General features: G+C 41.6%; 1 protein-coding gene across 1 annotated transcript; it reads left to right on the top strand.

Annotated features, from left to right (window-relative positions):
• Positions 1 to 435: 435 nt before the first annotated feature.
• On the top strand, positions 436 to 23,027 carry LOC146629976 (ral GTPase-activating protein subunit beta-like). The gene is made up of 33 exons (XM_085355393.1): positions 436 to 591; positions 1,158 to 1,360; positions 1,825 to 1,991; positions 2,095 to 2,269; positions 2,903 to 3,034; positions 3,108 to 3,124; positions 3,182 to 3,253; positions 3,459 to 3,509; positions 4,344 to 4,388; positions 12,006 to 12,053; positions 12,669 to 12,820; positions 12,899 to 13,064; positions 13,199 to 13,328; positions 13,414 to 13,581; positions 13,948 to 14,062; positions 14,155 to 14,287; positions 14,420 to 14,481; positions 14,566 to 14,620; positions 14,747 to 14,868; positions 16,290 to 16,472; positions 16,593 to 16,741; positions 18,356 to 18,525; positions 19,306 to 19,409; positions 19,616 to 19,771; positions 20,108 to 20,293; positions 20,688 to 20,846; positions 21,080 to 21,188; positions 21,281 to 21,403; positions 21,900 to 21,979; positions 22,080 to 22,158; positions 22,502 to 22,556; positions 22,641 to 22,780; positions 22,855 to 23,027. The coding sequence occupies exons 1-33, from the start codon at positions 436 to 438 to the stop codon at positions 23,025 to 23,027; spliced, it is 4,035 nt and encodes a 1,344-aa protein (XP_085211519.1).
• The last annotated feature ends 1,663 nt before the right edge of the window (positions 23,028 to 24,690 follow it).

The raw sequence follows: 24,690 nt of genomic DNA, 5'->3' as shown, positions 1-24,690 counted from the left end.
TCAGTTGAATTTATAGATTGTATAACAAATTGTATTGTACGGTAAGACATTAACCTCAGATTACATTAGCGTAATTGTACCTTATAATAGTTTAGATAATTTTATCCGTGAGCTGAACACTTTCAGGCTCACATGTTAGAGATTCATGTTGCAATTCAGTTGTCAGTGTAAATGTGTTAAACTGACAACAAGGCATCAAAGATGAAAGATTTTCCAACTTCATGTGAACTTTAGAAAGACTGCAGAATAAACATGTACACAAAATGCAAAAAGGGAAGATTGCAGCTGCTGATATCTGTTTACCCGTTCTCACATCTGACAGTTTTAATGTAGCTGCAGCTACACTTTAACTGCCATGCCAAGGGCCTGTTAAGCAGTTCACACGATAAGAAACTCTGCGTGTCTGTTATGCAGTTGAGCTCTGAATTTCCAACCATGGACCAATCACTGTCTGGTGGGCGGTGTCAAGTGAGCGTGCTCAGCTGTTTCCCGCCTTCTGTAGGCAGAGATATTGCTGTTGCTGTGGTGAAACCCCTGGGAGCTGGCCTTGGAAACCCTGGCACCCGTAGCTTGCTATGCACAGACAAACAGGTGAGTGTGACCTCTAACTAAAGCCAAACACACAGTGGGGGTAGACAACACAGCAGGAAGTGAAGAATGACTTGAAGCCCAGACCAGTTTACTGCAAAGCAAGTTGGATACAGTCAGACCCTGTTACCAAGAATGTAGAGGGGCTGTGTAAAATATTAATAAACAGAGAATGTAGCCTTTTACCAATCATTAAAACCTAGATACAAAGGCCTCCTTTGTTGTATTTTTTGTTTAATAATTCACCAAATATTTTCAGTGGATGACAGGTCTGGACTTCTTTTTCTGTTTGGCATGTAAATTTTCCTTGAAACATAAGTCGTATCTATGACAGTATATGTAACTTCCAAACCTCTGTACAGCTCTCTTAGCTTTACTGGAGTACTCATGAGGTGACTGTTATTGTGATTTAACCCACATAAATAAAACTGAATGTAACAAGTTTATTTACTTGTGCAGGTAACACAAACCACATCATAAAAATGCAAAAGAAACATCTGAATCTTAATCTCAATCCTAATCACTGAGGACAGAAACATAATAATAATAATGATAATCTGAATATGCAGGTAAAGTGGACAATGGAGGTCTTGTGTTATGGCCTCACTCTCCCACTAGAAGGAGATACCGTCAAACTCTGCGTGGACATCTACACTGATTGGCTAATGGCCCTGGTTTCCCCAAGAGACTCCACTCCTCCACCAATCAGCAGAGACCCCAACCTGTATGTCCAGAAGATCCTCCGACACCTGTTCAATCTGTTCTTGCCCAGGTAGACAATCTTTCCTAGACCTGATTACCCTGATTTACTGATCCCATACAGGGATCCACTAAGGAACCATTGACCTTTAAGGACCTTGTTAGTTTTGAATACCTGATGTTTTTAGATGCTACTCAGCCCTTCTTTGAGTCCAGTTAAGCCATATATTATATTCATGTGGTTATAACAACATGTTATACGTGTTAACAGTTATCAATACTTATTTTACTGGCTGATGAATATCGGTCAGGTCAGATTGATATAGTTGATGTTTCTTCTACCTTATGTTGCACAAAGCTGTTCTATTTAGTGACACCTACCAGACCAAAACCAGTTGAGACAGTGATTATTAAAGATAAAATTCTTCTATTAATCATATCCAACGACTAGCCATTAGTGTGGTGTCATGCAGATCAATGTGGTTGTACTTGTTACTGTTTTTTTCTGAACTCTTCTCTTCTTGACTCTCCACTCAGGTCTGACCAGGTAAATCTGGTCTACCTGTCTCTCTATCAGCAGGTTCTGTGTGCTGTCCAAGTACTGGCTAAAGAGAGTACCATGATGAGTAGAGACACCTGGGAGACTCTGTTGCACTTCTTGCTTCGCATCAACCATGCCATGCTGTCTCCAGCAACTGCTGCAGGTGATAGTTATCCTAACCCCCTGTATCTTTATTTGTCTCTCCTGTCCATTTCTCCTGTCTGCGTCTCACCGGTCTTTCTTCACCTGTCCTTGTATTTCTATAGGTGGTGTATCAGACATGTTGATGGCAGTGCTCCTTGAAGTGTGGCTGCTGTCTTGCTCTCGATGTTTTCCATCTCGCTCACTATGGCAGACATGCAGACAGATGTTGAGCAGCTGGAGACATCAGCCTGCAGTTGTGGAACAGTGGTGCAGAGTTGTTGCAGCCTTAACTTCCAGGTTCAGAAACATCACAAACTGTGACTGAGTTCTGTCCAGCAGCAGCCACAAAATACTCATGGGGAGATGTTTTTATTGTTGTTGTTGGGGAACTATATTGTATTGTTTGTTTGTTGGATTATTGGTGCTATGTTGTTACTATCTACTAGATAGATAGATAGATAGATAGATAGATAGATAGATAGATAGATAGATAGATAGATAGATAGATAGATAGATAGATAGATAGATAGATAGATAGATAGATAGATATGAATATAAAATATAAATATAAGCATAAATATAGCATATATATACATATTTAAATACAGAATATATAAATAAGCAATGAAATATACTCATTAATGAGATGTAGCAGCCAAATGTCTTTTGCACATTATTGCGACTGTTGTGAGTCTATTGCGCGTGATTAGTTCTTGTTTAGTGTTTAGCTTGTGCAAACACTAAAGTTTAGTTGTCCCCGCCTTCCTTTGTCCTCCCGTTTCCCCTCCCCCTTCCCTCTAGCGAGGAGTTAAATAGTGGGACAAAGGAGTTTTTATGTCTGTTGGTCCTAGACTTGGGGAGAAGCAACCCGTCACTGAGCAGACTCCTATGGTTTTTTTGTCCATAATTGCATTGCTGTAATGTGCTCAGGTTGCTGCAGCTGACTTTTGGGCCATCATTCCCTCACTTTAAAGTCCCAGAAGAAGATGCTGCCCTGATCCCCGAGGACATGGATGATAAGCGAATCCCCCAGACCTGGTTCAGGTTCCTGCACTTATTTAGGTAACAATTGCTTCAGAAACATGGTCAGATGTTTTTAACTTGGCATGTGACATGTCTTTTCATTGACCCCCAGTAATCCGGTGGAGCTTAGTCGCACAGCAGCTGTTGTTCCATCTCAAGTTTCACAGGGGGAGGTGTTGAGAAGAGGTGACAGTCAGCTACCAAACATCTTCTTTAAAGCCATGAGTGGAGTCGGTATCCTTGTCGACGCCTTCCTGGGTACGCTGACCTTTACACATTAACCTCTTTGTATAGGCATCTCCCTGGTGGCACTATCTGGTGCCAAGTTTTTACATTAACTGATTTCTCTTGTCATTAATCACAAAATAGAGATAAATTCTAAAAATACCAAAATGAAATTATAGTTGAGACTTAACCATGATAACCAAACATTGAGGAATTCATTGTAAGTTTTTTTTTATAGGTGTGACTGTGGAAAGTAAAGAAACAATAGAACAACTCCTTCCAAACACTGGTATACACACAATACACTCCGTGAACTCATACAAACCCATCACACCCATGCATTCTACTTTACATGCATGACACATTACAAATTCAGTTACATCGTAAATATTTGTGCAATCTCTGATTTTGTACTACTACCAAATCAAAAAATCTAGATGTGATTGAAGTACAGCTTTAATTTAAGGAGTTTTGCATGAACTCTGCATGAATTGCAGCCATTTTATAAACAGTGCACCATGTTCATAGGGTCAAAAGACGTTGGGCTAACTAGATCCCCATCTGATCAGTTTTACAGCATTTTGCAGAATCAGTGCACAGAGTATAGCTTCAGAGACTTCAGAGTTCATTCTTCTTCTCATATCACCAGTCACATCATCATAAACACTAGTGGTTTTATTTTGTCAGTCTGACTGTTCCTCCTTCACTTGTATTAATTAAGTTCCAGTAAAAACATAGCAAATGCAAGTGAAACACTTGAAGTGACGTCTAGATCTTTTATCTTAATTTTTCATGCAACAACAAGACTGGCCTTGAAACTGTTTATGAAACTGTTTTTCAGTCAGCATTAGAGGCTCTTAAAATCTGGGCCTGTGGATAAAAATGGCTGTAACGCCTGAATAGACAATAAAATATTTCTTTTAAACCCCTTGAATTAAAGATAAAAGTCTGCACTTTAATCACACCTTGATTGTTTAACTTAAACTCCACTGTAGGGATGAAGAGCGCCGAAATGAAATACAGTCATTCAGCTTTAATGCACAGCCCTTAACAAAAATATTACATCACTTTTAGGAAGCATTTTTATTCATAGTTTTCTGGCTTTGTTTGTGTGTTTTTTCAGGAATGACAACAAAACTGCACTTCAGAGACCGGCTGCCTTCTTTTGGTAACCCAAACTGATCAGATTAAACCAGTCAGTTAACTAATTAAATTAGACCTAGAGTCATTTGAGAGAACCAAACAAGATTAGCAACAACTAGCAAGGTAATTTTAGGTTTACCAGTGAGTTTCGGTGTTGTTCAGTGGTTATTCACCTCTTACTGGGATACACTGTCATGGTAACCTATGCTGCATAGCTGCATGCTATGCTCCTAGCTTGTTATGTTCAACATATGAAATCATATGTTGAACATAACTACTACATACTATTCCCAGCATTTGCTGATCCAGGTGGCCTACCACTTCATAGCTGAGCTGCTGTTGTTCTCAGTGTCTTCCATTTGGTTATAATACAACTAACAGTCTAACAGGACATTTCACAACTGAACATGTTGCACAGGTGACATCCTATCATAGTAGAACGCTGGAATTCACTGAGCTCATGAGAGAGACCTATTCTTTCACAAATGTTTGTAGAAGCACCTAGATCTTTTTTTGATATTTAAACATCTGTGGCCATCGAAGTAATATGAACACCTAAATCCAATTATTTTTATTTGGACGTGTGAGTGAATACAAATGTAATGTTTAATCCCTGCTTATTTCCTGCTGACAGCGATCTTAGAGTAATTGCACTGTTCCATAATACTTAATATAGTGATATCAAATGTGTACTTGTTTTTATAGTTTTGTTGGGGTCACTACTCAAGAAAAGTAACACTACTGGTTACATTACTTGTGTGTTATTTCATAAAATTGAAATAATTACCTATGACATAATTATTAGGAGTCTGTCTTTCAGTATTTACATATGATCACAAAGCCAACAACGCAAAGCGTTGTTCAAAACCAATCCAAGCAGATCTTAAAGTGATCGCCAGAGTGATTCTACCGTAGAAATATGACCATCAAGCAAACTTGATGGCTCGTCATTGCCTTGGTTATTTGTCAGGGTCAGACTTAGGGATGGGTACCGGTGTCCGGTGCCGTTCTGACATAAACGGTAGTAACCAGACCGAAAAGCAGCGCACATTTCGGTGCTTTTTTTTCCTGAGCTGTGATACACTTCTAGCCAATCATTTTACGTTTCCGAGGATAGTAGGCGGGGCCAGGTACGTACGTTCTGTTAGAGCAGAGCTACAGATTAAAAATGTCCAAGGCGAAGCGGTCAAAAGTCTGGCTGTACTTCACAGCAAAATATGCAAACTCAGCAGCAACAAGTGCTTTAAGCTGATACTGTGCAAAGGAGGTCGCCGATTAAACAGCTGGCGACGCATAGCGTTTTTTTTAAAAGCCGAGAAATGCGCCGTATTTGATAGCTTGCTGCCAGACCTCACACCGTGCACGTCGGGTGGGTTGCCAGTTATCGGACCCGGAGCAACATCCCCCAAAAACCCGAAGAGGAGAGTCCTGGCCCCTAGCCCTGCCAGTGTAGCAGAAATGATGAGGATGATGATGCAGCAGCAGCCGTTCTTCTCTGCGTGAGTAGCTTAATGTTGTCCGTGTGTAATTTACGTTGAGTAGGCTAACCACGTTATTACATTAATGCATGTAAGGTGAACTAGCAAACATCATCATAGCTACATGCGGCTGTCTTCTTGTTTGATGGCAGGTACTCCCTTCACCCTGGACAAAAAGGCTAAAATGACCAAAGAAAAAGTGGAAAACAGTTAAACATGAGAGGTTTAGGACAAAGTTTGTGTTTTTTCCATTGTTTAAGCACTGCTTCCAGCCAAGAGTGATGCCATATATGCCCCATAGCTGCAGAAAAGGCTAACATTGTTATCTTTTTACAAAAAAACCCCAGCTGAACATGAGAGGTTTTTGGACAAAGTTTGTGTTCTCCATTCTTTAAGCACCGGTTCGAGCACCGTTTAAGCACCGGCACCGTTTCAAAAGTACCGATTTGGCACCGGTATCGGATAAAACCTAAACGATACCCATCCCTAGTCAGACTGATGGGCTGCGGTCAGCCTAACCAGCTTTATCATTGCCCTGGATTCTTTGTGTTAGCCTTGCAGATGCTTACAGAGTGGCAATTCTGTTAGAACTATAATGTATAACTTTGATTGCTCTTTTGTCTTTTAGATTAGATTAGATAAAACTTTATTAATCCCTCGGGTGGGTTCCTCCAGGAAATTCGGTTTCCAATAGCACAGCACCGACAGAAGTTACAGAATGTGAGCAGAAATATACCATATATATAAATACAGAGTATACACAAGGGATAAATAAAATAAATAGGAATAAGAATGCAAGGGATTTGCACATTTCAAGTATTGTGAGTCTATTGCTCCGTTGGATATTAAGTATTGCACAGTGAAGAGGCACTACAGCTGTTCCCTCCTCCTTTGTCCTCCTGTTTCCCCTCCCTCTCCCCTCCAGAGAGGAGTTAAACAGTTTGATGGCGTGTGGAACAAGGAGTTTTTTAAGTCTGTTGGTCTTTGGGAGAAGCAACCTGTCACTGAACAGACTCCTCTGGTTGTTTATGGCCGTGTGCAGAGGATGCCCAGCATTGTCCATAATGTCCAGCAGTTTCTTTAATGTCCTTTTCTCTGCCACTGTCACCAGAGTGTCCAGTTTCATGCCGACCACAGAGCCAGCCTTCCTGATCAGTTCTTCCAGCCTGGATGAGTCCTTCTTTGCTGTGCTGCTCCCCCAGCACACCACAGCATAGAAAAGTACTCCAGCAACCACTGACTGGTAAAACATCCTCAGGAGCTTCCTGCAGATGTTAAAAGACCTCAGCCTCCTGAGGAAGTACAGTCGGCACTGAGTTGCATGACCAGTCCAGTTTGTTGTCCACCCACAGCCCGAGGTACTTGTATGTGTTGACCACCTCCACCTCCTCTCCCTCTATCTGAACTGGCAGTGGACCTGCTCTGGACCTCCCAAAGTCCACAACCAGTTCCTTAGTCTTTGAGGTGTTGAGTTGCATGTGGTTTGTGTGACTCCATGTGACAAAGTTCCTCACCAGACTTCTGTACTCCTCTTCCTGATCATCCCAGATACACCCCATGATGGCTGTGTCGTCTGCAAACTTCTGAATATGGCATAATTCAGAATTGTAGCAGAAGTCAGAGGTGTACAGGGTGAAGAGAAGAGGGGACAGCACAGTTCCCTGTGGTGCTCCTGTGCTGCTGACCACAGTGTCAGACGTGATGTCCTTCAGCCTGACGTACTGTGGTCTGTCGGTGAGGTAGTTTAAGATCCAAGTGACCAGGCAGGGGTCCACCTGCATCCTGTTTAGTTTTTCCTGAAGCAGACAGGGCCGGATGGTATTAAAGGCACTTGAAAAGTCAAGAAACAGGATCCTGACCGTGCTTTTTCCCTTGTCCAGGTGTGAGTGGGCTCTGTGTAGGAGGTACAGGATGGCATCCTCCACTTCAACATCTGCCTTACTATTTTGTGTAATAGTAAAGTCTATATCTCCATATCTCCACTGTAGACCGCTCTTTGTTCTACTTAGACTTAGTTCCTCCTGTGACGGATGGCGCATTGGGCCACAAGGGCTCGCCAATGAGTTTGGTTTGCAGCCACATCTTCAGCCTCATCCCATGAAAGATCGACCGCTTTCAGGCCCTCAATGAATGACCGTCTCCACGTCTGTTTTGGTCGTCCGCAGCTCCATGACAGGTCTTCATGACATGGCTATCTTCGGTAATCATTTTGGATGTTGGCGAAGAACGTGATGGCGAAACGAAATCGTCGCTCCAATGCCACGTCTGCTAGCTGTTGTGAGGCAGTGCGCTGAAGGACCTCCTCGTTGGTAACATGATCTCGATATGAAATTTTGAGAATCTGTCGGAGGCCGTGCTGTTGGAAAACATTCAGTCGTCGGGTAATCGTTGCCGTCGACTTCCATGTTTCATTCGCATAGATAGCCATTGGTATGAGTATCGTATTGAACAAATGGACTTTGGATGATATCGAGATGGCGGTCGATCTCCAAACTGGATTCAAGTTGCGCATGGCCGATGCTGCCTTTTCAAGCCGACAGGCGACGTCCTTGTCTGAGCCACTGTTCGGTGTTATCACACTGCCCAGAAAAGTGAACTGATTGACTTCATCAAGCAGGTGGTGGCCAACGAGTACCGGAGTATTTGCTCTGGCCTAACCGAGCCGCATGACTTTGCTTTTTGCAGCGCTGATCTGCAAGCCAATCTTTGACGCTTCATTTTCCAGCATGGTGGTCAAATCACAAATGGAGCGTTGAGTAGATCTGAGCAGCAAAATGTCGTCCGCGAAATCAAGATCTGCAATTTGTCGTCCGTCGTGTCCTTGGACTCCATGCTCCCTGTCCCGCAGGGTATGCCGCAAGATGAAATCCACAGCCAGTACAAACAGAAACGGCGATATAACCAAGCCTTGTCGGACTCCCGTCTTGATCTCGAACGAGTCCGAAATCCCACTATCTGTATGGACACAGCAGCTTGACTCGTGGTAGATGTTTCTCAGGAGGCTAACGAACATCTCCGGTATGCCGTAGGACCGGCAATTCTCCAGATCGTTTCTTGATGCACGCTGTCGAACGCTTTTGTAAAGTCTATGAAATTGATTGACAGTCGTTGCTGTAGCTCGGCACTTTGATCGATTATTGTCCGTAGCACAAAAATCTGCTCTGAACAGGATCGTCCATTCCGGAACCCGGCTTGTTCTTTCCGCAGCAGCTGATCGACTGTCAAACAAAGACGTCAGAGTAGGGCTGCTCAATTAATCGAATTTTAATCACGATTACGATCTGGGCTTTCAACGATCATTAAAAATGACTGAGCCGATTATTAGCCCCTCCCTCATGCTTTACTCTTGCGCTGCTCCATGTGGCAAATCAAGCGCACTGCTCTGCATTTCGAACACGCGTCACAACAATTAAGAGGACCCGAGGGAAGCTCGGAAAGCTAAGCAGAAGTTATTTGGAGAGGAGAGTGACTGCCGTTGGTTGAAAAGAAAGGTAAAGAAAAAAAACTTCAGTGGTGTGGAAACATTATGGGTTCGCGGAGTCAGATGTGGATCAAGTAGACACAGTGTGTAAACTTTGCTATGGTGTCGTAGCTGCACCACAGAGCAACACTGCAAAGTTCACATTTTTCATTTATTTCTTATATTGCAAACATTTGCACTGTTATCAGTATTTGCACACTATTTTATATTATTTTTTAAAGTCATTATTCAATACATTGTTATTCTTAACCCTTTAAAGCCGGTCAGAGCAGCATGCTCGTTTTGTATAACTATTTTTAAATCCCTGTAGAACCTGAACGCTAAGCTAGCACAATAAATTTTTTTCCATATGAAACCAGAGGAGTTACATCTTATGCCATCAGCTTGTCCTCGGTCACGGTTTCCTTCCACATATAGCTTTGCAAAAATTGCATAAAAAGCGCTTGCAGGAACAAAAACATAATATTTCAGAAACACGCTTTGCCGATCCGATCAGCTGTTCGTAACACTTCCCACATTGAAAAAGACGTCAACGCGAACTATCGCAAGTGACATCATTTTCGCGGAAAATGTAGTTTTTTTACTTGTAGGCCTTAGAACTCGAATTGCACTGCTGGAAATAGTTTATTTTGATGCACATGCACATTCTTTGCAAATTTGCATCATAGGATTGTTTTTTTGTTTTTCCTGCAGTATATAAAAATTGCTGTATCTCCAAAAATAAAACTATGAAGACACTCAAAATAAATTTCCTGTGGTGGGAAACTATTTTTTGCAACTTTTTTGTATTTAAAGTTTTGAGGGATAAACCTCTTAAATTTCTCCAAGTAGAAATATATGTAAAAAAACAAAACAAAAAGATTTTCAATTTTTTTTTGTAGTTTATTGCACTTTTTTGCAATTAATGTAGTTACTATGGACTTAATACATACACATTTTAAAAATATGGGCTATAACAGTTGTATTGATGTATAGCAACGTGAAATGCTCCCACAAATGGCACTACAGCATGTAAAAAAAAATAATATAAGCTCTGGCGGACGAAATAAATATCGTCAAATAATCGTGATCTCAATTTCAGTGAAAATAATCGTGATTATCATTTTTGCCATAATCGAGCAGCCCTACGTCAGAGTAGCACTGTCAGTGTCCTGGGTCTGAGCGCACCAGGGTCCCTAAGCAATTATGGACATGTGTACTTTTGGTGTGCTGTCCCTCATTCTCCCTTCTTGCAGGTATATGTGTGTGTGTGTGTGTGTGTGTGTGTGTGTGTGTGTGTGTGTGTGTGTGGATGCTGGAGTTTCTGAGGCACCTTCAGGCCTGGTGGGTGTGGCCCTGCCAGGTGGTTGGCCACACCTGGAGACCATCACACAGCTGATCAAGCCTCGTCGGAGGAGCTACTTAAGAGTGCGATGGAGCTCCCTCCGACACTGGATCATTGCGTGACTTCACGAGAAGCGTGGAGACAAGAGGGCAGCAAGCACGGGGTGCTCAGACACTGAGGAGCGGAGACAAGGAACACTAGCACTGGGAAGAGGACATGACACGGGAGTCGGGAATGCACTGAGGAATTATTGTTATTTTTCCATTCACTGTAAATAAACGCACTGCTTATATTCAGATCTCCATGCCTGGGTCCTCCTTCCTCACATCCCCACGGTTGGCCAGCGTCAACCGTGACAAGCACGGAGCACAGAACCTTTCCTGGAACAGAAAGGAGAGTTATCCCACGCCAGTTGTTACAATTAGCAAGATCACCCTTCTTCGGCAGTTTCACGATGACATCCTTCCTCCAATCTTTCAGAACTGTCTCCCAGCAGTGATTGAGCAGGGCCATAAGTTGTTCGACTATAAGGTCACCGCCATTTTTCAACCGAAATCTCGTCCAACCCCGGGACCCGGCCAGCCTTCATTGACTGAATCATGGCTTTTGTCTCCGCAACAGTAATTGGATAAACGTTAACTGGAAGGTTATCCAGGGGGCAGAAGGCGTCTATGGGTATCATCAACATGGGCGCCAGTTGATTCAGGATTTCCTCGAAATGTTGGACCCATCGTCGGTCTTGTTCCTCCGCCGTTGTTAAGAGGCGGCCGTCCTTGCTCTTGACTGGTACTCCTTTGCCACTTGGAGCACCGCTCAGTTCCTGGTGGACTCGATAAAGCGTTTTGGTATCGTTTTTGTTCTACAGACAAACTGAAATCAGCTGAATGTAGCACAGGTGCCCATGAATGACAAAGCATGTATGTTTGATGTTTTTATTTTCTTTCTGTGAGCTGGTCATGGAAATAAATGAAGAACCTTTTGTAATGCAAGTAACAAGATAATTGTAATTCTCTTGATATTGTAATTGATCATTGTAATTACTGAATAATGGCAGTGACATGTTACATTACTGTGTTACTTAAAAATGCAATGTGATTACAGTAATGTGTTACTTTGTAACGCATCATACCCAACTCTGGTCCATGCTTAATTTCACTTAATTTAGTTTAGCACCATGAAGTACAACCCGACCCAAACCTTTATTAGATCAACAATGTATAAATATTCTAGAGATTTTATCATTATTATTATTATTATTGTTTTATTGTTTATTTATGTATGTTTTGTTAGGCCAAATTGGCATCAATGCTTTGGTTTAACTATTTCAGCTTGGTAATTCTTTTTCTTTTTTCCTTCTAGGTATTTCTGTGACCAAAAGCCCGTTCAGAGACCGTCTGCCCTCCTATGGTAAGCTCCACAGATAACCACTGACTTCAGTTCAGTTCAGTTTCACTGTAGAGTGACAGATCAGGGTGATGGTTTGCACTTAGAAAATATGTTGATGGGGTGGGGGTTTGCTCAATTATTGGGTTATTACCATTCTCAGCCTTCTGGAGGAAGTTTATTCGATGGTGCTGAAATGAGGCACTGACCAGATTTTGCTCTGGGCACGAAACAGTGGAGCAGATTTTCACCATTGCAGGACTTCTGGAAGGATCATTGCTGCGCCCACGACCCAACTTTGGATAAGCACAAGATAATAACAGGATGAATGGATATTACTTGGAAAACAAGCTAAAAAGCTTGTGGCCATCAGGCTTCCTGAAATATTACATATTACATATAAAGACATATTCTTTTCTCTCCTCAACAGTGCTACCACTTGATGGGCTGCTATTGTCTTCCTTAAAGTCTTTGTCAAATTGAATTAGTCTATTTTGTTCACAAGTGAAACTCTGACCTTTCCAAATCCCCACTTACAACTCTGATACACCAATGAGAGAAGATTAAAGCCACTTGCACACTTTTTTTTCTTTTTGTAAATATCAGCGAAATGGTGCTGCTATTCCTTTTTTTTCTCAGGTATCTCCCGGCCTCGTTCTGGCAGTGCACCACCCACTCCAGTGAATGTACTGAGCATGCCAAGCTCCCCTTCCTCAACCAGTTCCTCCCCTCCATACAACAGACAAGTGACAGCAGCAAATTTTTCCAAGACAACCACCAAGACTCCCACGGTACCACAGTACTTCTTTTTCATTTGTCATGTAGCACTTCTTGATCTCTTTAACTTATTGCTTGTTCCTTTCTTTCAGATTCCATCATGCCATTGGAAATCTTTCTCCCAGCTTCCTTCCTTCTCCTCCCTGTTTTGTTCATCTCTCAGACCCTCTCCCTCACCCCTCAGGTGTAATGTGGACCACCTTCTACATCTGTTTGGTTGCTGGCTGTTTGATGCTGCACTAATCAGCAGAGACTCTGGTTTGTCTCTGCAGTATTGTTTACGCAAAACACATACTACACGTACACATAGTAGGCACAGTACAGTAGTTCTTGTATTCCTTGTGTACTCTTGCTGTGCTTCCATATCTTACTTACTGAACTGTCTTCTCTAGCTGGGCAGGGTGATGTTGCTGTGATGTCAAATGGATGGGCGGCAGGTCGAGCTGAGGCTTGTGGGACACTTTGCAGGATCTTCAGCTGCAGGAAGACGGCAGAGGAAATTCTGTCTGTCTACCTGTCCAGGTACCTGTCTGTTCACCTGTTCAGAGCTATCCACCCATCTTTGAGCAGTGTAATGATTATGGTTCTCCATCTCTTATTCTGCAAGGTTCTACCTGGTTTTGGTACAGGGTCTTCAAGTGTCAGAGAAGGCCAGTTCCCCTGTTCCGGCCTCCATTCTGCTGAACTCCACCTCTCTGTTCTGCTGTGACCTAAGAGGAGTCAACATACTGCTACCTCCCTTTATCTCAGCTCTGGAAAATGTGCTGCTTGACAGGTGCAAGTACTGCAAATACTGTAATTGTTCAATGAGAAAAGTTTATTTGAGTTTTTTTTAAATAGCAGAATAAAGCTGACATTAGTAATGTTAGACGTTAACTCAGCCAGACAGAATGAAACGGAGGAAGAATGGGTTGTAAAGCATCTTTCAGCCCAGAACAACTTAAAATTGGAATTGGCAATTGGTAAAATTCATCTATGGAATTTGGCAAGTTGATTGGAGGCTGAGTCATGAGCTCATGGATGCTGATAGATGCTATTACCTACCAGGATTTCGGGCTGTTGGATTTTGTTGTTCACCTGAATCTCAACGACGGTAAATATTACTAAACTAAAGGCTTCTCTCATACTCTCTCTCACTCAGAGAGCTACTGAAGTTTAAGAATTTTGTCACTCCGGTGGATTTAAGGCGAGCCTCCATCCTAGTCCTGCTTTCCCTGCTGCCCATCCCTATGCACTTTGGATCAGTCCAGTTAGAGGTAACTTATCATGCACTTGCTTAAAAACGTACCCTTGCCTGAGCAGAGATGAGCCGGATCACTGTAGCAGTAGTGTTCACTTTGCTGCTTAGGAGTTACAGGATAGGAAGTTAAGCGCTGATGCTGCAACAAGTACCCTCCTGTTGCTGAAGCCACGCCTTATCAGTGTCCTGATTGGAGCTCTGCAGACAGAGGCAGACACCTGTAACATACAGCTCCTCCTGGGTTAGTTACTGATTCTTTTCCAATTATTGGTCCTGGGGTCAGTTTTTGAGCCAGTTAACAGAAGTTCATATCTGAGTGTTTGATGTGAAAGATTTTTCCATTGTAATCACTTCTGATCTGGTGTTTGTATAGCGGCCATGTTGAATCTGATTCAGGATTCAGCTGTGTTAGAGCCCGCAGGACGAACTCAACAAGTGAGTTTACTGATATTGAGGGATATGTACTTACATTTGCCTTCATTTTATGAGACAAAAACAGTTTTTTGCTTTTGCTTTCAGGAAACTGAGCCCCTGCTTACTGGGACCAGTAAACTCAAACAGGCTTTGGGAGCAAGTCAGACCAGTTCAAACCGATGGACCAGAGGATCGAGTAATTACAAATCAGTTCAGTTAAATTTGTTTTATATTATCAATCCCTCATATCTGAAGAATCTAACTGCAGTAATGTGCGTCCAATCAGATGCAGTGGCAGTTTTGTGGGTTCAATCTCTACGTTTGCTCACTCAGCGTCTGACGTCTCAGTGGAGGAATGATTCAGCAGTTTGTCTGTCTGCCCTGGAAGTACTGGGAGGATTGGCCAAGGTGGAGACACACACACACACACACACACACACACACACACACACACACACACACACACACACACTCAGCGAGATCAAGAAAACCTTACTTTTTTTTGACAATTTTATTTTAAATTTTCAAAATATAAAACAAAAACAAACGCAGAACAAACAAAGACAACCACAGACAGGCTCAGATGCATACAGAAAAAACACTTAATGCAAACAAACTTGCACTTCACAATACAAGAAGAATACAAAAAGCTGAAGTTGATGAGCGTTTACAGAGTTTAGCCCAATCTGGCTCTTGCAAAGTGTTCCAAAAAGGGGTTCCATCTGTATTATGGACATCGTGTCTGTTACCCACAACTGAAAGGAAGGAGGAGTGGGGGACTTCCATTCCCTCAGGATTAATCTCTTGGCAACAATCAAACCTAGTTCCAGTGGCCCCTGCACTTTAACCGGGAGTAGCTCTGACGTTGGAGAACATCCAAAAATTACGAGTTCAGGTTCAGGCTGTAGAGGTTTCATATATGCCTTGGAGTACCAGTCAAATATTTTAAACCAAAACTCTGTTAATGAGGGACAAGACCAAAAGTAATGGAACAATGTACCTTCTGCCCATCTACACCTGTTACACATTGGGGAGATAGAAGGAGAAATCTTGTGCAGTCTGACCTTAGAATAGTGTAACCGGTGGAGGATTTTAAATTGAATTAATTGGTGTCGGCTGTTTATGGAGAAGGAATGGATTTTAGACAGACACTTACTCCACATAGAGTCAGGCACATTCATCCCCAATTCTTTTTCCCAAGCCTGCCTGATCCCAACGGTATGCACTACAATAGAGTCACCAAGTAACTGTACAATTTTTGTGATAAGCTGTCTGGAATCAGGTTGGCTCTTGAGTATTTCGTAGATCCCGTGCTCCGACGGTAGAGTTGCAAAATCTTTAAACTTGGATTGGATGTAATGACTGACCTGCAGATATCTATAAAAGTGTGAATGTGGCAGATTATATTTCCCTTTTAGTTGACCAAATGAAGAAAATGTATCATCAATATACATATCCTTAATAGACACTAAACCCTTTTCTCTCCAGTCATGATAAGTCTTATCTTGCCAAGGGGGCATAAAATCATGATTAAAACATATTGGTGTCTGTACAGATGTGTCTGGCAGTTCCAAAAAACTTCTAATCTGATTCAAGATTCTAATGGTTTGTTTTAATACAAAACCCAGACATTTATAAAAGTCTAATTTTTCAAACTTGGTAAATAACATAGCCAACAAGAAAACCTTACATTTAAATCAATGTTATTTATACTGAACCAAATTATTACAGGCATCCTTGACATGTGAAGCTCTTGATCTCTCAAAATTATACAGGGAAACTTAGTATTGGCAGTCTTCCACTATGATCCTGTACCTATCCCCCTGCAGGTGGAAGTGCGAGTGGAGGAGTCAGAGAGGATGCGAGTAGTCAGTTCAGTCTGCACCTACATTGTTTTTCAGTGCAGTCGTCCTCCTCCTCTTCACTCCAGAGATCTGCACTCCATCATTGTTGCTGCCTTCCAGTGTCTCAATGTCTGGTTAACGCAACATCCCACACTGCTTGGCCATAAGGTAACTGACCAGACCAACTAATCACTATGTATCAATGAGATATCTAACTGCCAGATGACTGACCAGCAGGTGAACATCCATGCGCTTTATTTAGTGTGTGTTTTATTTGACTTTATTCAGGAGTGTTTGTTGGAGGTCCTGGAGATCGTGGAACTCGGGATTTCAGGCAGTAAGTCTAGACAGGAACAAAAAGTGAGATGTAAAGAGGAGAAAGACCAAAACCCAGCCTCTCTGAGGGTGAAGGAGGCAGCTGAGGCCACACTTAGCTGGTGAGCATCACAGTAACAATAACATTAAGATTGTAGAGATTATAGAAACCAATCGTTTTGCATATAAGATCTGACTTAGTTTATATCATGCATTTTGGTTGCTTCTTAACAAGCAACAGGAACAAAAACAGAATTTTGACATGAATTGCTTCGAGGATTTATGTCATTTCAAAAATGTGTTACTGTTCATCAAAGGTGTGGTATATGTGGTATAAGACTGTCAAAAGCAGTTATTGTTTAAACATTTCATCGTAGAAAGCTTTCTGATCCTGGCTATACTTTCAGTCTGAGTGAATCTCCTTTTATTGCTCTTCACACACATGACACAGACGCAATGGAGACAAATGAGTCAAATAATGTTCATGAAGCTGGCAACAATGCATTATTTTACTACAAGTTCAGTCATATTGAGTTCAATTCAGTTTTATTTATATAGCCTGATCCATGCTTGGTTGTGCCATGGTATTAGTGTTAGTATTAGGGGGTTAGGGGTAGGGTGTAGGGTGCTGTATTGAACAACTGATCACGGAAATGTGGCCAAACTTGGTCTTGCAAAACTATGAAATGTGCTAATTAATCCTTTTTTAAAAATCATTTGTACAAATTATTTCGGTACAAAAAGGAGGGGGGGGGTCGTTTCTTTGTTGTTGTTTTTTTTTTACAGAACTCACATTCTATTTTTTATTGCAATGTGGGACTTTACAGTACTGCCTCTTTTTTTTTTTGTTTTTTGTATTTCAAATCGGCCATGCTAAGAGATTTAATTAGTGCATTGGTCCAAACTTTTTGGCTTTTAACCTTAAATGTTTTAAGATATTCATGTTAAAACATTGTCTCCCAAAAAGTAGGTGAATGGGCCTCTTTAAAAATAAAAAAATATCAAGAGAAGTATTTTAATATGTGAAGCTAAAATTTCACAGAAATCACAGAAAGAGGTGATTTGATTTGAGATGAAATGACACAGAAAGAAAGAGCATTGTCATCTTTACAGCCTTTTAGTCATCAGGGTTTGTAGTCAAATTAAAGTTACTGCAAACTATCAAAAGAAAAGCCCTGTGTAACTATAGTGAAATATCTCAAAACCACTGTACTTTGCTGTTGGTTTCCTCTAATTCCTTTGTGCACCAGTGCTCTATACAATCAATTAAATACTATTTATATAGCACCAAATCAGAACAACAGTTTCCTCAAGGTTCTTTACATTGTAATGTCAAGACCCTACCCACAGAGTCCTGACCTTAACACAACAGAACACCTTTTGGACGAATTGGAGGAGAAACTACAAGCCAAGCTTGTCAATTAACAGTGTCTTACCTCGCAAATGTGCATCTGGAAAAATGGTCAAAAATTCCCATAAACACACTTCTAAACCTTATGGAAAACTTTCCAGACGAAGCAAAGGGTGTGCCGACATGGCATGTCACTCAGGTTCACATGCGTGTGAAGGCAGATGAGCAAAAACCTTTGGCAACATAGCGTACAACTGCTGACCTGCTCCATGGTAAACATACTGAATGGATGAGCTGTAGCTTGGTTTGTTACCACCAAACATCCTATCCAACTATCAGACTGGGGCATCTCTAGCTTTAAGGATGTGGTCTGTATTTGTCTCAGTGTTATGCAGGTTTCAGAGGCATTCCCTTTCGTCAGTGGTATCCTCAATGAGGATGTTCTGGTTCGTTCTTCCTGTCAGAGTGACAGCAGTCTTGAGAAGTTCAGATATTTTGTGGTGGAAAGCTCCATGATCCTAGCCTTTTTGGAGCAAACACTGGGACGTGAACAGGGTGAGTCCTGATACAACTAATTGTGAAACTGATAAAAAGGAATCTGGGATGTGTACACAAAAGAATAGAAGCTAATGTTTTTCTATTTACATTATTAAGGAAAACTGTACAGGAAATAAATATATTGCACAGCAACAATAGCAGCAGAAAACCAGTGTACATGCATCATTCCAGACATGAAACTGAACTGCCCTAAAGATACAGTCATGGAACAGAAAGATGGAGATCCTGTTACCTACTCCCCACTGACTGCAGTCTGTTGATGAGGGTGTAAGTGGCTGTGGGAGATGGTCGTTTTGAATGCTGAGCTGACAAACAACATTCTGGTACCTGTCTCAAAATGTTGTTGCAGCCTGCTGCCTTCTTTATTTTCATTCTCCTCAGGTTTTTACAGCCACGGTGAGATTTACTACTTTCTCATCAAAGTGAAGGATGGCTTTTATTACAGGGGTGCTCATTAAGAATGTTCATTAAGAAGGTGTTGTTGTCACACAGCCTTATAATCTGTTACTGCCTGAATCCCCTGCCACATGTGTCTGGTATTGCTAGAGTCACAGTAGAAACCTTTAATCTTTCCAGCATTCACAGGCTTATCACATCACATACTCACACTGATCCTGGCACAACAGGAACGCAGGCAGTACTCGACACATACTGTAATATTTAATAGATATTTTAGATTTCAGCTTCTACTGTTCCACATAAAACTAATCTTTGGGAGGTTCAAAGTTGCCCGTTGATAGTTTCGATTGTGTTTTTGCTTTTCAATGGTGAATGCAGCACAGTATCCATCACTCATCATGGTGACCAGGGGAGCGTCAGGACGCCACACCTGGAGTCTAGAGCTTTGTCCAAAGCCTCACGAGGGACAAGCTGACACACAGGTGGCCACTTCCAAGCTGATGCAGTATGATTCAGTATATGTTGTGCATTCCTTCAGAGGACTTTATCATAGCTTACAATAGATTATACAAAAGATGTGCGCAACCACTTAGATGTCTTCCATTAGTTTGTGAAGTCATATTTTGTAGTACTTTTTTCAGGTTAGGTCAGTCATTTCTTCTCTCTCTTACCTGATGATTGTTTTCAGGAACCCCTGATACCAGAACAGCACAGCATGGCCCAGGAAGATGCCAGAATACAAACTGTTATCAAACAGCAGCTGCTTTCTGAAAGTTTTGATACAGTTCCATCAGTTAAAGCAGATCATAGTATTCCAGCTCTGCATGAGACCATTACTGAGGAGGTAAGAACCAAGTTGGATGAAACCCAGTATATTAGTATATGCTCCTGCTTTAAAACGAATTATCAGTTATAGATGACTGTTTATGACTCGGGCAGCTCCTCAGTAATTAATTTTTTCTCTCCTTAAAACTTGGTATGTTCTTCTAAACACGTTGATTGAATGGTTACTTTATATGATGATGCAGTCATATAGAGACTGAGAAAATCTGGACTGATGATTGTGGTTGTTAGGTATAGTTAAGCCAATTACTGAAACTATTTCCTGAGTACATTGAACTGGTTAGGTGTGACAGTTGTAATTACAGTGTAATTCCAGGTGTAACCTTTTACTGGCCAGGTGCAGCAGCAACTAGAACATCTGCGAACAGCTTTAAAGAGACAGCAGCAAGTCGAGGCTCGACCACAAGCGAGCAGTCGTTCGGCTGTCCCGATGACCTGTAAACCTCCTCCACCTGTCACCCATTTCCAGGCGGCAAGACTGTTCCTGTCCCACTTGGGCCTGCTGACACCTGAGAGTGTAAAGGTAAAGAGGTGCTCATAGGCGGTCGCCTGGTTGTTGGGGTCTTCACTGCCTTACTGTGGGCCTTTACCTTACAATATAAAGCGTCTTGAGGCAACTGTTGTTGCAATTTGGCACTATATAAATAAAATGTAACTTAAGTAAAATTACTTTTGAGCCTCTGATGATATGATGTATAAAAATGGCTGTAATTGCTAAACAGTTGATGTAATACTTTTGAACTGAATACTTTTAAAGCTGAATGTCTGCACTTCAATACCATGTTAATTGTTTGATTTAAAATCAGGTGGTGGTATACAGAAGCATAATTGGCAAAATGTCGTCACTGTCCAAACACTTATGTACCTGATTGTATTTACACGTGTAAGTGTGCTTATCTGTGTGTCTCTCTCTGTAGGATCCAGGTATCAGTGGTGTTCCAGCTCCGCTTGTGGTGCTCGACTCATCTCTTCCTGGTTTCTTTGACAGCCTGAGAAATTTGGACCAGCAGCCATCAAGAATCTACGATTCCACCTTTATCTTCTACATGGGAGCAGGACAGAGGACAGAGGCTGAGGCAACCTAAATAGAGTTTTAAATGAGCAGCTGACAGTGTTCAACGTTTGTTTCAATTAAATATATTTTGTATATAGTTTTAGATCGGTTAAGGTTGTTTTCTTCTCTTTCAGTGTCATTTTGTGTGGACAATGACACACTGTCAGATCTAGATACAATTATTTGCGAATTGTTGTAATGTTTTTTGAAAATGTTGCTCTTGTTGTGTTAATTTTATTATCTGTTTGTGTATAGATCCTGAAGAATGTGGAGTCGGCCTGCAATGTCCATTCACACTTCCTTGACTTCCTGTCATCTCTTGGTTGGCCGGTGGAGGTGGGACAGGTGGGCAGGGTCAGCACTAGCAGATCCGGTATGTGTTGCTGATTGGGCCATTCACAGAACACTCTTAAGGCTTTTCTTGCTGATGCAGATTGGTTATTTTCTTTCTACCAGAATTTTCTTCTGTGCTGGGTGACAGCGGAGGGAGTGTGTTTGACGGGAAGCGGTTCATCCTGATGTTCACAGACAGTCTGACAGAGCTCACCTTCATTGTCCCATCACTGCTACACAGTCATGGTAACACATAATGTACATTAGTGAAACACTTAATCCAAACTTCTGACCCAGAGGGTTTGTGTGGTGTGTGACTTGAGGAAGCATGTTAGTGTTTGAGATGCAAGTTTTATGTCTTCATTTTGGTTTTTGGTTTTTTGTATTCAAATCAACACTCCTGTAATTAAGCAAAGTTGTTAAAAATAAGATGATTCAAAGAACATGAAACACTGAAACATGGCTAAACCTGATGTGATCTGGTTGGGAACAAGAAAGAGCTTCACCTATGACTCGCCCAATCTTCAAATCTGAGTGTCAATAAAACAGAAAATCACTCATAAGTGAAACTTTTGAATTAATATTTACATTAAATATTGAATATTTCTGCTAAAACATAATAGTGTGAAATCTAACATTTACTATGATTTTAAGAATGCATGTCACCATATAAGGTTGTGAGTAATTTCTAAATTTTGTATGAATACATTTTATTTGACCCATTTTGTTTTCTTTGAACTAGATGGCTCGTCAAAGAGTTCAGAGGTGTTGTTCCCACCTGCTGAGTCACCACTCAACCTACCACGTCACTCTAAATCCAATGTATGGACTTTCAAAATAAAAGACTTTTTTCCTTGTTCCTCTAATTTGTATCTTACATACTCGTTTCTTACTTGTCTCTTGATCTTTCATGTCTGTGCAGAGTTATCCAGCAATGATGCCATGTAACAGCCCTGAATGCAACTTGATGATAGTCTGGGTCGAACGGTTCGAGGACATTGGTAACTATGATTCATTTTTCTGAAAACAGAAGTTCATGCTTGCTCTGTGCAAATTTAAAGTCCATGGTGACATTACAGATCACATAGACAAAGAGACTACCAGTGAGAGATGTCTTAAATTCAGAAGAGTTTGCTGAAGAGACTGAGACACATAGAGTGATCAACACACTCAGGCCAGCTCAAAGACAAAGTGTTATACTACTCACACAGTTCAATACATGTTTAAACACAGGCTCTGGAATCTTAATGGCCTGGCCTGTGGCAGATTAACTATTAATGTAGGTGATCTGGATCTAATCTGTCTATGCCGTGAATGGAGGATAAATGTGTTTTTGTGTTTCAGAGAATTTCCCTGTGTCTGGTCTCCTGTCACATACCAGGTCACAAACAGAGATGAGGTAAAACTCTCATTCATTCTCACGCTTTAAGACTATGAAAAATCTTAAAATGTGCAAACACACTTTTGTCCATCAATCTGTTAGTATATCCACAATCCAGCTGATTTTTATACATCCTCTGAAAACTGGACTCTACCGAATCCATGTCAGTGAAAACACCACCAGCAAGTTTGGTTTGGTAGTCCCATTGGTCAGCGGGAGTGTGGTCAGCCAGAGGTCACTGGGTACGTGTCTCCTTGTCTTCATGTCTGCATCTGTGACTGCCTTTTTTCCTGTCTGACCGTCTCGCTGTCTCCAGGTTTTTTGGTTAGGGAGATGGTGATAAACTGGTGCCATCGAAGATTGTTAGAAAGTGACTCTACTCCACCACCTCACATTAGAAGAAAGCACATGATCAATGACATCACTCTTCGCTACCGCAGCCGCCACTCTGAACCTGCCTTTTACTCTTCCCTTTTCTATGAACCCTAATCTGCTAGCCCTGCAATTGCGTGTGTGTGTGTGTGTGTGTGTGTGTGTGTGTGTGTGTGTGTGTGTGTGTGTGTGTGTGTGTGTGAGAGAGAGAGAGAGAGAGCGAGAGAGAGAGAGTATGAAAGGGTTGTTAAGTTAGCCAATCAGACAAAAAAGGTTCTGTTTCAGCCTCCAGCTAAAGACTAGACTAAACATTGAAATTAAAGATAATATATACAGATATTGTATGTTTTTTTTGTTTTAAAAAGGAAAGCAAAAACCTGTGTACTTTAAGAGTCTTATGTTCATCCCATCAGCCAACTAATTGGTCCTCTGTTGAATTACATTGACCATTTTATAGCAAAATACCTTTACAATGCAAACTACAGAGCATATGCAATGACACATCTATGTTTGTTTTTGTTTTTCGTTTTTTTGTTGTTGTTTTTTTTGGGGGGGGGGGGGGGGGGGGGGGGGTTAATATAACTGATTAAACTCATTGACTGATGCAATCATTTTTGGTCAATTGCTGATCCATGACCAGTCGGTAAGCAGTAAGCCGGTGTGTCCTGGGTCTACACCAGGCCCTCCTCCAAGCAAGACATGCTTTGTTTGTTTATGAGAAGCAAACTAGTTTTCCGGGTCATGTGAAGGTTAGTAAGACTCAATTTACATTCCAGCTTTCTGGTCTGAGGCATGTGTTTTTGTGATACACCAGAGTGTCAAAGTAATCTGATTTCTTGCTTGTGAAAGTCACTGAACAATCAGAAACAAACTTCATGAGGGTGGTCTGAGAGCCCAAGTCCACTGGCGCCCTGTGCTTTTCATTGTTCGCCATGTCACAGAAGATCAAAGGGTCTGGAGAAGTCATGGACAATGTTATGCAATTTAGGGGGACATATTTATGGAGGCATGCACAGACCTATAAATGCTGAACAATGGCACCCTGACTGCCATTAGGTGTCTGGATTAAATCCTTGGACCCATTGTCAGACACATCAGTGCTGCAGAGGGTCCTCCTGTTACACATCAATGCCTGCGGCAAGAGTATGCAGGTAGCTTCTGGATAATGAAGGAATTAATACCTGACCTACAGCCAACAAAACACCTCTGGGATATTATGTTTCAGTTCACCCAGCACTGTGAACTTGCCCCTCAGACTGTCCAGGTTTTCAACCCAGCAGTAGGACCATTATTTGCTGCTTTATGCAAGGAAGAATAGGAGTACCACTAGACATGCATGTTTCTGACCAAACATGCTCCATGAGGGTTGCCTGAGATTAACTAGTGGAGCCTGTGCTTACAGCCAAGTGGCTTTAGCATTTCACTGATAACGTCAGAACTGGGAGATCTGCCACTGGTGGTTCTCTTCACAGATGATGGTGCCACAAAGTTTCCAGACTCAATCATTCTAGGTCTAAGGGATGAGAGGGTAATGTATACTTTGCAAATAAATAAATAACAGGATTCGAAGAAGGAGTCAGAATTCAGAGTCAACGTAAACAGATAACGGTGGTTATTATAACAGTATCAACTAATTATAACTAGAACAAAACAATCTTCAACCTGAAGATAAAATCCTTTCTGAGAGGAAGGAAGGTGCGGCTGGCACGTCTACAATTGGAGGCTGAGGAGAAGGCCCAGAACAGGCGGGTTCAGCTCGAAATAAGAAGGCTGGAGATCA

The sequence above is a fragment of the Diplotaxodon limnothrissa genome, linkage group LG6 (genome assembly GCF_057381915.1).
Source record: "Diplotaxodon limnothrissa isolate DT_005_m linkage group LG6, D_limnothrissa_male_GT1.1, whole genome shotgun sequence".
NCBI lineage: Eukaryota > Metazoa > Chordata > Actinopteri > Cichliformes > Cichlidae > Diplotaxodon > Diplotaxodon limnothrissa.
Note: the sequence above shows the minus strand (reverse complement) of the source record. Positions and strands in the feature narration are given on the sequence as shown.

Bases quoted from the DNA above. Each gene is read 5' to 3' on its own strand.
- LOC146629976 (XM_085355393.1), top strand. From the start codon at position 436: ATGGACCAATCACTGTCTGGTGGGCGGTGTCAAGTGAGCGTGCTCAGC. The intron at 13,329-13,413 runs GTACCTGTCTGT...TTATTCTGCAAG, and splicing joins CTGTCTGTCTACCTGTCCAG to GTTCTACCTGGTTTTGGTAC. The intron at 14,621-14,746 runs GTCAGACCAGTT...GCGTCCAATCAG, and splicing joins CAAACAGGCTTTGGGAGCAA to ATGCAGTGGCAGTTTTGTGG.